Here is a 13,856-nt window from a genome sequence, read left to right on the forward strand (position 1 = left end):
AAGAATTCTCTCTAGCAATATCTTTCCCTTTTCTTTTTTTTTCACTGTGTTTAGCAGCAACTCCATCACTCTCTTTCATTTTCTACCGAAATCTCCAATCTCAAAATTACCCTAATCCTCTATCCCATCGCTAAAGAAGGTGTTATTGATGGGTTACATATGGGAATAAAAGAATCCATCCAACTTTTGATTGTATACATATGAAGTATTTCCTAAATTGCGAGAGTAAAATCATCTAACACCACATTTAGCATACATGTCTATAAGACCACTTCCCAAGAACTCATCCAGGTTATTATGTTCCATGTGAAGAATCCGAATTTGCAAATACCTACCCCATTCTAGATTAGAAATGCTAGCACATGCATTGAGTACACTACCATACGTCATGCATGACATTGGTTCTAAAATCTTGACTGCACATCTCCACAGCATACTAAGATATTGAACTCCAAAGTCGTATTGAGAGAAAATGGAGTCACACTCGAGCATTAATTTAGGTGAAGGCATGAATCCCTTCATAGGGTCCATATAATTGAGAGTACCTACAAATCATATTGTTCCAACAAAACAAACTTCGGCTTTCAATGTTAAGGAAAATCATGTCAGCCAAACCCATCACTCCAGACTTGATATCCAACAAAAAAAAAATTTTCACTGAAGAAGGTGTTGTTAATAGATTTAAGGTAGAGAGAAAGTGAAGAAGGTGCTGCCAAACATAGTGGAAGAAGAGAGAGAGTGATGATAGAGACTTTTTCAAAATAAATTAAATATTTTTAAGGCTTTTTTTTTTATAAATATTAATTTTTAAAAAATAAATTTTATTATTTAACTCATCACTTAACATAACTTGGTTGGCCGTAAGGACCAATTTTTATCGTTTTAAAAGTGTTATCAACTAAATCTAAACAAAATTAGGAGTGAAACAATGATGATAACATCAAATACAAATTAAGTATCAATAATTATTTTAATGGAGACAAAGTCTCTTTTTGCTCTTCCTTAAAACTTTCTTCATTATCATTTTTTCTATGAATTCTGACAAAAACATATATTTTCGCAAGTATGAAATATGTTTTAATTTTGTCACCAAAACTTCTTTGTTATGTTATTGCTTCTACTATTAAATTCATGATAATGTAAGAAAATTGAACCTCAACTGAGAAGAGATCTACCGAGGAACAAAAGAAGGTAGTAACAATTTATTCAGTTGAAAAAACTAAAGTTATGATTTTGAAAATTGAACAAAAGAGAATTGATGGGTATAAATTAACAAAATGGTATTAGTTTTTTTTATGAAAGATTTCATCTTTATTCCAAAAAGTAATATCATTTCATAAATGAAGGTTTTGATTGTGAAAAAAATAAAAAAAATAAGATAGAAACTATTTAAAGTGGAGATGACAATTCAATTATGAATTTCTAAGATACCTTGATTTTTGATCTTTTGGAACCTTTTCTTCTCTTTCCACCATTAAAAATTTGTGCAAAAATAAAAAAAGAAAGAGAAAAAAGAAAGAAAAGAAAAGAGAAGAAAATGAAGTAGGGAATTACTATATTTTTGTCGCAGTTTATAAGGAGAAAAAATTATAAATAATTTGATGATTTATTTGAAATAAAGTTGACATTTTTAATAAAAAAAAATGATTTATTTGAATAGTTTTGTAAGTTAAAGAATAAAAAATATATATTAAAAGATCAAATTGAAACAAAACTAAAAATTAAGAGACTAATTTATTAATTTAGCCGGAATATACATGCAGCAACATACCATAATAATTTTAGCAAGGTTTAGAGATAATAATTTTGTTTGAAAAAAATAATCTTACTATATTTGAATTATACATTTTAACATCAAGGTTTAAAGATAATAATTATGTTTGATAAAATAATCCTACTATATTTTAATTATACTTTGTATCTTTAATTAATGATACCTTATTATTTTAGAGATTAATGGAAGTTTATTTTCAGAAAAAGATGTTATGCGTGCTCTCTGTGTGATATGTGTTTTTGGTGAAAAAGTAGTACTATCAACATAATCTTTGTAACACACCTTTCGCTATTTGTTAAAATTTATTAAAAATTTTATTCTTAAATTAATACTTTTTTTATATTTTTTAATATAATAACCCGAATTGCAATTGTCCAACGTTTAGAAGAAAATGACATATGGACCAAAAACAAAAATAAATGACACAATAGCGAGCAAGGTAAAGAAATTCTGAAAGCATCACCAATATCTTCCATAACTTGCAATTAAATCCAAATTATTTGAGTTACAAGAGGCCATATCTTCCATAAGGCAATAGTGTTCTAGGTGCTATTACATATATTCTCATAGTTAAGAGAGATAAAAACACATTATTTATGAGTCTCATAAATATCATGGGACCCAAAAATAATGTGTCTTGTTCATCTTTTCCACTCACTAAGCCGCTGCCTCTTTTTGAAGTTTGATTGACTTGAGGTCCTCAATTAGATTTTTCATGTTATTATAAGAAGACCCACCAACTTGAATGGCCTTCTTTGCAGCATCACTTAGAACTTTGACTCTTTTCCTCATTTCCAAACACTCCTCCCCACCATCCATCACTTTGGCAATTGCCTTTCCAATGTCCTCCCTCTTCAATACCTCCTTCGCAGTGCCATGCAAATTTCTCCATTCTTTTGCTCCAACTGCCACTCCAATTTTCAGAACATCCACCAACAACTTCTCATTGAAAAATTGCTCAGCAAAAATAGGCCAAGCCACCATTGGCAAACTTGCGTTCACGCTTTCAAAAACAGTGTTCATGCCACAATGAGTCACAACAGCCCCAGTGGCAGGATGCTCTAGTATCTGAACTTGCGGTGCCCAACCCCATATTAGATAACCCTTATTGCTTTCTCTCACCCTCTTCTCAAATTCCTCCAACACATTATCATCAACTTTTCTAACTACCCAAATGAAATCATAGCCAGAATCTTCAAGAGCATGAGCTATTTCCACAAGCTGTGTCGCAAGGAATTTGTTCATGCTCCCAAAACTCACGTAGAGAACTGAATTCTCTTTTTTTGAATCAAGCCATGTAAGACAATCATCTTTTTCTTGTTTTTCTTCTTTGGCATGTCCATTACAAGTCTCATCCGAATCATCTTGATTCACCCATAAGGAAACCGGTCCCAAACTCCAACTCTTGGTGCCAGTCACAGCATTGTAATACTCCTCATAACCTCGATCAAACTCATAAAAGCTTTTGAACAGAGACCCATAACTCTTTTTCTCTGATTCTCTAATCATTTTTAGTAAATTAGTGTACAAGTTTGGTTCTCTGACCCAATCGGGTAACTGAGAACGTGTCATCTCCAACTTGTGCGGCAACCCTGGAAGCAAAAAACTCTCACTATCTGAATTCACCTTAGTGTGAGGTGAGAATTCTTCAATGGAGTTACTTGCACAGTGAGAAAAATAACTTGAACCCATGTAAACCAACCTCGGAATTCCCAATTCAGCAGCAGCATCCGCACTCCAAGGGTAGAACATATCAGTGACAATGAAATCAGGTTTCATGTCACGAAAAAGTTGTTCAAATTGGCCTTGAAGAATGGTTACTCCTTCCATGATTTTGGGGAACATGGCTACAGGAGTAGAAGAGTTGATGTTCTCTATTCCTTCTGGCAAACCAGCCACATGTGGGAACTTAACAATGTGGGTTCGAATGGAGCGACCAAGGCTTGAATCACGATCAATGGAGCTTTGAAAAATTGCAGCGTTGACTGGTGTAGCAATGATAGTGACGTCCACGTCATGCATGGCGAAGAGCCTTCCTATGTCTACCAGAGGAATTATGTGACTAGTTACCATATAGGGAAGAAAAATACCCTTTAACATTTTTCAACTCTTCCTTCGACCCCAAAGGAGTTTTTGTTGTGACAGATCTTGAATCAACAACAGGCAAAATCTGTTGGCCGAAAAGACTAAACAATTTGCTTTAATCTTGAGAACTTCAGTTCCGTAATCCCGAATGTTATATAATTTAATCTTTCACGCGCAGCACGAGCTAGGCAGTGACGTACCAAATTGGGTATTTTTTTTTAATTATTAATTTAAAAGCAAATTATTAAAATAAAAATATTTCAAAATAAATTTCGTCATAAATCTCACCATTAGTACTAGAAAGACTTTAATTTTTTTTATTTTTTTAAAAATATTATCACTAAAAATTGTAAAATTTAATATTTAAAAAAACTTATATCGCCACAGAAATTCTGAGACTTACTATCTTTGGAAAAGATTAATGATCAGATACTGCAGAAACTATAAAGAGACGACTTGTCTGTAAGTGCACCCTCTCCAACAACTTTTTCTTTTTCATTATAAAACGATTAAAAACAATTTACATTTGATTGGACTAACACGAGCAGTTTATTATTTTTTAATGTTTTTAAAACTAATTTTAAAATAAAATAAATTGAAATTATTTCTTTATTCAAAGTTTTTTTTATCACATCATTTTAAGTTTCATACATTTTAGACATGATTTTTTTTTTTTATATATACATAAATTTCTTCCTTGTAGAGAAACAAAATTACAAGACAGTAACACAAGTACTAATCCAATGAAGTTTCATCAAGCGCAGAAATAAAACTAAAAAGTGTAAATTTAAAAAAAAAATTGATTTTAACAGCTAAGATAAAAATAACACGTGTCAAAACCAGGCAAGTTTAGTCTCTGATACAATCATTTATGTGAAGAATGAAATTTCTATTTTGTTCCATTTTTGGTAAGCGCGTCTCCTGACAACGGTGAACCTGAGTGTGTCCATTCGTCTTTGTTGGAAGTGTTTCTTTGCCATCATTAGCCGCTTCTAAGTATTTGCCGGAAATTTATAATAAATGTAGAATTTGTATTATTATTTGAATATTTTAATTTATTTTATTTGTATTTTAACGATATATGTTGTAGATAGATTAAATTAATGATAATTTTAATAAATTAATATCGATAAATAATGATTATATAAATTTATTTATTAAATTTAAAATTTCTTTGTATTAATAGATTATGAAAAATAATTATGATTACAATTATAATTTATGATCATTTGATATCTTAATTTATTTTGATTATTTGTGGACTTGAATTGATTTTATTTGTATTTAAAAGTTATATAAATTTTGTAGAAATGAATAGATTGTTTAAGTAATTATGTTGTAAAAATATAATACATATTGAATAGTAAATACATTAGAATTTTTAGAAATTATTAGTAATCATAAACGAATAAATGAATTAAACATATTTATTGATTATGTAATTTTATTTTCTAGTTAAATTTATGTTTGCATTTAGAATGTTTTTAATAAACTTAGATATAAATTAAAATAAATGTTATAGATACTTAAATTACAAATTAATATATTAAAAGATACTAGTTATAATATTTTTTTAAAAATTGATATTACTTATATATGTGTATTTACACTATAATAAATGTGGAACTTGTCTTATTATTTGAATATTTTAATTTATTTTATTTGTATTTTAATGATAACACTGTTGTAGTTAGAAAAATTAATGATAATTGTAATAAATTAATATAGACAAATAAATTAAATAAACATATATATATATATTGATTATATAATTTTATTTATTATATTTAAAATTTCTTTATATTAAAATATTGTTAATAATTTTAGGAATATAATAAATAAATTAAGAATTAGTAATACTTAAATTTAAAATTAATAATAGTAAAAGATCGTAGTTTTAAATTATAAATAATGATTATCATACTTATATAAATATGAAACAGAAAATATATTTATTTTAGTTAATTTATTAGTAAATAATTATGAAATAAATAGGTAATTATGTTTTAAAAAATTGGTGCTGTATTATTTTTATTATATTATTAAATAATAATATGATTATGGTGTTTAATATATTATGAAAGATAATTATAATTATAATTCATGATCATGCGATATTTTGATTTATTTCTTTGTAGAAATTTGAATTGATTTTTATTATTAAATGATTTTTTTATTCTATTATATGATATTAAGTTATTATTATTTTTTAGTTACTAGTAATTTACATAGACATAAAATTATTAAAAGATAAATCAGAAGATTCATCGTTGTTGCAGCTTCAGAACATTTACATATTTAAGCACATTTGAAATAATTAGAATCATAATTAGGAAGAAACAGTTTATAATATGCATATAATAATTAAACTTATTTAAATAAAATAAACTAACAAAATTAACAACATATAAAATTCAACTTAATCACATTATTTTAACAAACTTTATAATAATTAAATACACAATATTACTAAATGTTATAATTAAGTGAAAGAAAAAGTTATTGTCCAAAATTTTATTTTAAAATTTTTTATTAAGTTAAATATATATTTATTTTTTTAAAAAATAAAGATTAAGTCAAATTTAAAAAATAAAATTTAATTAAACTTAAAAATTAAATAAAATAAAAATACATAATGAAATTGAAAATCTACTTAAACTCAGAACACAACATTTATAATGTAATCCACCTTTGAAAAATTAAAATATAAAGAGAGATCTACTTTTGCAGTGGTTGAAGAGAGATTTCCTTAAAAAAAACGAAAGAGAAAGAGCTTTTTCATTATTCAATTACTGAAGACAACAGTACTAAGCTTGCTTAACACGAGTTATTAAAACTGTTTAACTTATATCCTTGCTTATCACGAGTTATTAAAATATCTTTGCTTACCAAGAGTTAAAACAATTCTTAAAATTATATTTGAGTCAAATATTTCACAAATATTTTTTATTTAAATTATTTGGTTTAATAATATTTTATAAATATGCTCATTTTTCTGAACAAATTCATTCATAAATTAAATAAAACTGTCAAATGCAATGTATAAAAATGTATTATCAAAATTAATAAATGTCGTATTTAATATTTAACGTTAATTAAATGTTAATTTTTTATTTTATTTTATCAAACTTGCTTGTTGAAAAGGGTATGCACATGCCATATTAGAATATCAGTTAATCACATACCCACTCTCAATTTTTTACTGAAAATATTGGATCTCGTTAATCAGTATCTTAAAAGCACCAATTAAAAGATTAATAAATAAATATTTTTTGCTGAAAACCATATGAGAAGGACATTAAATAACATTATTAGAACCAGAACACAACACAGTGCCACCTTGAACCATGATGACTACGTTAGCACTACCAAATGATAAAATAGCATTATCTCAAAAACTATTAATATTTTTATTTCTAAGTCAAAATTAATATAAAAATTATCTCTAAATTTTTATTAATCACTTTCAATCTCTTTACCAGCAAACAAGTACAGCTCATGGACCCACCAAATGTGTTTTTCAATTGAAAAACAATAAAGTGGTTTAAATGAGGAAAAAAATTAATGAACAGTATTTCGAGTTGGTCTAGTACAAATATAGATGAAGGTTGATACGACAATATGCAAGGACAAATATTAATGATAAAATAAAAATGAAATGAAAAATATTTTTAAACTAAATTATTTTTTCTCGTTCGATGTAATTAAAAAAATTATCAAACTTGTTGATTAATTAGTAAAAATGATTTCCCCTCCATAATTGTGACTATAAATTTTAATAAATATAGTTGTATTAAATGTTTAAATTTTTTTGTTATTTATATAAGTTTTACGCAGCTCAGATCAAAAGTTTCTCTAGTTAAATATATCTATAGTTTTGATTAAAGAAGTTTTATTGTATTTTTAGATTGTATACTTTGATATATGTAATTTTTGTCATTTTAATTTTAATTATTCATATTTAGTCTTTTGAATTATCTTTCCTTTAATTTTTTGAATGTACAATTTTAGTCTCATTAATTTTAATTGTTTATATTTAGTTTTTCTAGTTTTTCAATATTCAAATCAAATTTTCTATCTTAAAAATTTATTCAATGATTAATAAAAATGTATAAAATAATATACAAACTATTCAAATAATATATATATATATATATATATATATACAATATAATAAAATTCTTAAAATAGGATTTAATTTGAACCTTTGAAAAATTAGATGAACTAAACATGAAGAATTAAAACTAGAAAAATAAAAATCACATATTTGAAAAACTAAAAAGACTAAATGCAAGTAATTAAAAGTATAGAAGAACTAAAATCACACAATTAAGGGACTAAATGTGAACTACTAAAACTATAAAGAGAATATATGTGAATAAACTAAAATTGTTACTTGTGGTGGACTAATTTTACTATTGTTAATTTTGTTTTTTAGTAGGCTTGCTCCTTACTCTCTTCTTATATAAGGGTATCCAAATTATTTAAATTAAAAGTAATTTTAAATGTTCAAATGTATACTTATTTTCTATTTTTCTAATAAATGTGATTAAGAATTTGTTGAAATCTGTTAAATTGATCAGATTTACTCATATTTACATTAAAACTAACGTGTTGATAAATTAGTTAAAATAATTTTAGAAAAACTTTTGTCTTATTTTCATATAGGAAATTCCTTACTCTTTGTCTATTTAAGTATTAATGTTATTGACATTTAGAATCTTAGGAATTTTTTTTTAACTTTGTTATGGAAGTTGAGTTGAGTCCCTTTTATTAGAAAAAAAAAATTGCACTCTAATTAAAACCCCTGGTCTCATTGTTATTCTCTCACTGGTGTTCAATAAAAAAGATAATTAAAAGAAAAGAAGACAATAACATAATCAACAAAGCAAAGACAAATACAAGTGAAATGAAACTTCCTCGAAGCTCACAATGATTTCACTCTAATTTTATATTATATTTTACTATTAATAAGATGCCCTCAATTCTTATGCATGATGCACCAAATAAAATGCCCAACTACTATGATTGATAAGTGAGGCCCTTTCTCCTCCTCCTCATCCGCTATCCTCGTCGGTTTCATATGCTTTTTCAAAAGTGTTATTATTACTTTCAATGATGTTTTGTTCCCTTTTTTATCTCTTTGTTGTCATGATCCCTTTTTATCTCTTTGTTGTCATGATGTGTTTGCACATGCTTCTTCCTCTTCATCGTTTTTCTGATAAATGTTAATTAAATTTTTTTAAAAAATATATACAACTTAATAACAAGAATTAAAAGATAACGCCGATGATAAATTAAAATATTTGTTAAACATCATTATCGATGTTGTTAAAATTATATAATATTATATGAAACCATTAAATATTAATATTGAACCATGTAAGTAATACTTTACATTGCTTTTAGAGTCTCAACTTTATTCACTAAACTGATACAACAGTTATACAGATGATATATTGTATGAAATATATACATGTTTATTTTTCACATCTAAACATTACACTTTTATTTGTTTGTGTAAGAATCTCATAATTTGAGTATACTAAGTATTAGTGAATTCATTTTTTTATAAAACAAAAAGAAATGAAACCGATGAATGCTTCTCTAAAACATTCACTTACAATTTGCCATGAAGAGGAATGAAGTATTTATACACATCATTAATAAAAAAATTGTCAAAAATGATTTTTTTTTTTTAGTAAGATAACTTTTAAAATTATTTTAAGACTAAAATTATGAATAACTATTTTTAGTGTTATAAAAGATTATTTTTTCAAATGATCACCGATGATAATTTTTGTTGTCAGAATTTTTTAAATCTTACCAATAGAAATTTAAAAAAAATATTTTAATGTTTTAAAATTGTCTATATTTTACTAATTTAAAAATTATATAGATATAAACTGTTACTTAAATACATGTCATAATAACTAAGATAATTTTTACAGTGCATTGAATATTGAGAGGACATTTTCTGTCCTTTAAATAAGAAATAGTTATTATCGTTAATACTAGTTAATAAATGGTAGAAGTTGTTGGTCTATCTTTAAAAAGCATAAATACATGCTCTTTAATTTTAAGTAATAAAACAATTATAACCAGGATATATCATGTATTGAAAAAGGTGGAAAGGATTGCAAAACATAGAGAAAAGATAAGTCAATATTAAATAATTGATTGATTTCGATATAAAAAATGTATATTTTTTATTATCGCAACAACCATGTCCATAACCATTATCATGATAGTAAATTTGTGTATAGTTACGATAGTCACAAGTTGTTACATTCACTTCTGGGAATGGAACAATGCCAATTAGACGAGATTCATGATTTTTATCAAAACCTTTTTATTCAGCCACAAGGAAACAAGAATAAATTTAAAATATTTTTGAATCATTTTTCACGATATTGCTGTTGCAGGAGCACGTGTGTGAAAAGTTGATAATATTTTTTCTTTTAACGTATACTCATAAAAAATCTTTTCTCCACGCAATTTTAATTGAGATTACAATAAATAAATAGTGATATATTTCTATAAAAAAAATGAATATCGTACCTTTATTCAATAATATTCCTTTCTTGAAAAATGTGTACTAGAGTCTCGTGCTAATAACATGTTATAAAATAAACGTAAAATTATAAAGAAGAATAGAGAGAAAAATATAAAGAGGAAGAGAGAATCTCAATTTCATCTCACATATCCTCAATACAAATGAGACACGTATTTATAGGCCTAAAATTATAACTAAAAAATCGTATCTCTTTGAATAACAATTAAACAAAACAGTTACAAAATCATAAATTATAAAAAATAAAGAAGAGTTATAAATATAAATATCCACTCATATAATAATTCATAATTGCAAAACATAGAGAAAGACAAGTCAATATTAAATAATTGATTAATTTGGATACAACCGATGTTGCTTTGGAATAACGGTGATGGGACGATTTTGATTAACTTTTTGCATCCTTTCATTTTAGGTTTTATTAATCAATGCTTTATATATTATTATTTTTAAAATAATAAAAGCTGATATATTTATTATATTTTTATAAAAAAAGATGTTTTTTTTTCACTTTAAAAATACGGATTAACATTTATCATATTTTTTATTTCAAGAGAGAAAAATTAATATATTTGATTTGATTGCTTCTTATTTTATTTTTAATAAACATAATAAAGATCAAAGAAAATATATGTTTGAATGGATTTTTTTTTTAGAAAATTAAATATAAGAAACAGAACTTTCATTTTCAAAAATATTAAAATCAACAAAATATCATTCTTATCGTTGTCATTTCGTTAGCAGTGACATAGTTTTGGAATTCTAGACTTTGAGCAAGTTGGAGGTGTTATTCTAAACCTGTCGTAGTGGAGATATTATATTAGTGTTCCGGAGATAAAAGCAATGGAACAATTTTTTAATTATTCTTTTAAAAGCATAAACATTAATTATAATATTAAATTTGAATGATTCAAAATAATGAAACTCCAGCATCAACTAATAAATTAATAACTAGAAAAAGTGGTGCACGTATATCTATACTAGAGACAAGGGATATGAGTACCTTCCGAAGCTAATTCACTTTTAAAATATTCGTGTCACGCGTAGCAAGATAATTAGTAAAAGTAGAATCAATCAAATTCAATTTTCTTTTTATTTATTTTCAGCATGATTTAATAAATTCATCAACATACAAATTAAATCACAATTTATGTTCTGCAGATTGCAACACGCAATTGGATTGCAGCAGCACAATTGTAACAGTTATTGTAATGGATTACATAGATCATTGATGATCTTCACAGCCAGCAACAACCACAATCCAACCATAGATTATAACCTTGACGTGAATATATCCTCATAGAAGAATCTCTTAAATAGTGGTATATGAGCTATCTGAAAGTGCATATTCACAATAATAGATCCTCTCTCTTCTGGGCTAAGAATAACAATTCCCCTATCTTGTGGAAACAAATATCCTAGACCAAAATACACAGGTTTTCCCCACCCAAAATCTGCTTCATACATTTCCATGCTCATCCAGCTTGTGATGTGAAGATTAGGATTCCCTCCAAATGGGGCATTCCCATGTTCTCCTTGTCCCAAAAACAAAGCCTTTATGCAATCCAATTTCTCTTCACCTACAATAACACTCATTTGTGACCTTATGTACTCATTTGTAAGCAATTCAGTTGCTTCCCTTATTTTTTGGGCAGCATAACTCAAAGGGTTGGATATGATATCTCCAACATAACATGTTGGTGTCACTGTTGGTGCCAAAACATTCCCAAAATAATTCCTAGGGAGAGGTGGATTTATTATATTACGAAAATTAACATTGAACCGCACTATAGTTGGTTGATTCTCATCAAGTTCACGAGCCTTAGATGCACATCTCCATATATGTGCAACAATAGCTTCATATCTACTATAAGGTCTTGACCCTTCTTTCATGGATCCATCATTGGCCATCTTCTTCAAAATCTCCACTTGATTTGATGTGAGTTTTAACAATATAGAACTTGTCTTCTTTTTTTGCTCATCAATGCTATCATATTTGCCTAGCAGGAGTGGCAAAGTCTTCAACTCTGGGTGATCAAAGTGTGGTGGTGATGTTTGGTGTGGGAATTTGAGTATTTTTCTATCTAGAAATGGCATTTCATGTGGCTCTAACGTGTCTCCTTTAGCAACCTTTGCCCATGAGTTCAAAAAGTGAATCCAAGTAATCCCATCACCCACAGGATGTGACACAGCTAATCCTATGGCAAGGCCTTGGTCACCTTGGAACCTTGTGACTTGAATAAATAGCAAGGGAAGGCTCTCTATAGGTTGAGTATAGTCAATTGTTGGAACAAGTTCCTTGATGGGCATAGAGGGTGAAAAGTCTCCATATTCATCAAATGATTTTGTGGATTCAGCTTCAAGCAATGTCACTCCCTTTGTATTACAATCCAATTCAATTCTACCACTTTGTGTCAAGCTCAATCTACCAGCTATTGGGTAATAGTGCACTAAAATCTTGCTTAGAGAGCTTCTCATCCTCTCAATGGCATTTTTGTGGATGTGTTTTGCTCTGTAAATGTAAATAAGGGGTGTGTGGCCCGGTCTTGTGTAGTGGTCATAGTCAGATAGCCATAATCGACCATTGGGAGTTGGTTCATTTGGAATGATAGTGTAAGAAGCTTTAATGGTCGCCATTTTATGCTTTGGTTTGAATCTTAACGTTGTTTGTGCTTCTTATATAGCTCTACTATATGTATATATCCAGTTCGGGAATGTATACGACATAGCAAGAACGAAATTAAAAAAAGTACAGATAGTACAAGGATTTAAACAAATAAATAAATAAAAATACATAAAATTTAAAAAATAATAATAATTTTAATCATAAATATATAGTCATGATATTTCTTAAATGAAAATTGCTCCTATATATCTTAACTTTATTTTTATTTCAAAATTTACAGTCATTTTATAAATCTTTTTGTCTGTATATGTTTAATATATCCACCACTTTTTTTTTTTATCTTAATTTTGCAATAGATATACATCTTAAAAGATTAAAGAATTTTTTTGGTTGAAAATATATAAAGGGATGAAAGTCACTGTTCACATTGATGTGAGAAGAAATAAATAGAAAAAGAATAAGAAAACTGTTCTATTATATAAACTATTAAAAATTAATATTATATATAATATTATATAATATTTTAAATTTTTTACATACGTTTAAAAAAATACCTACAAAATATAAAAGAGATGTCATTGAATATCTACTTGCGGTGATTCAAGAAACATGCCTCTAAGAAAAAGTGAAATAGCTTTCAAAATTATTTAACTGAAGAGAAAATTTAAAGAAGAAAAAATTGGCATTGTTCTTGAACAGGTCCTATGGGGTACTAGAAAGCACAAGTTATTAAAAATGTTAAAATTTTGTTGACTAATTATATATATATATATATATATATATATCATATAGGTGTA

General features: G+C 26.7%; 2 protein-coding genes across 2 annotated transcripts; both read right to left on the bottom strand.

Annotated features, from left to right (window-relative positions):
- Positions 1-103: 103 nt before the first annotated feature.
- On the bottom strand, positions 104-13,098 carry LOC113854512 (spermidine hydroxycinnamoyl transferase-like). The gene is made up of 2 exons (XM_027485528.1): positions 11,676-13,098; positions 104-117 (listed from the first exon to the last, which is right to left on the bottom strand). The coding sequence occupies exon 1, from the start codon at positions 13,068-13,070 to the stop codon at positions 11,706-11,708; it is 1,365 nt and encodes a 454-aa protein (XP_027341329.1). The 5' UTR covers positions 13,071-13,098; the 3' UTR covers positions 104-117; positions 11,676-11,705.
- On the bottom strand, positions 2,432-3,897 carry LOC113854220 (soyasapogenol B glucuronide galactosyltransferase-like). Its single transcript, XM_027485115.1, has one exon. The coding sequence runs from the start codon at positions 3,872-3,874 to the stop codon at positions 2,432-2,434; it is 1,443 nt and encodes a 480-aa protein (XP_027340916.1). The 5' UTR covers positions 3,875-3,897.
- Positions 13,099-13,856: the final 758 nt, after the last annotated feature.

Source organism: Abrus precatorius, unplaced genomic scaffold (assembly GCF_003935025.1).
Source record: "Abrus precatorius isolate BTA unplaced genomic scaffold, Abrus_2018 Scaffold11, whole genome shotgun sequence".
Classification (NCBI taxonomy): Eukaryota; Viridiplantae; Streptophyta; class Magnoliopsida; order Fabales; family Fabaceae; genus Abrus; species Abrus precatorius.

Bases quoted from the DNA above. Each gene is read 5' to 3' on its own strand.
- LOC113854220 (XM_027485115.1), bottom strand. From the start codon at position 3,874: ATGTTAAAGGGTATTTTTCTTCCCTATATGGTAACTAGTCACATAATT.
- LOC113854512 (XM_027485528.1), bottom strand. From the start codon at position 13,070: ATGGCGACCATTAAAGCTTCTTACACTATCATTCCAAATGAACCAACT.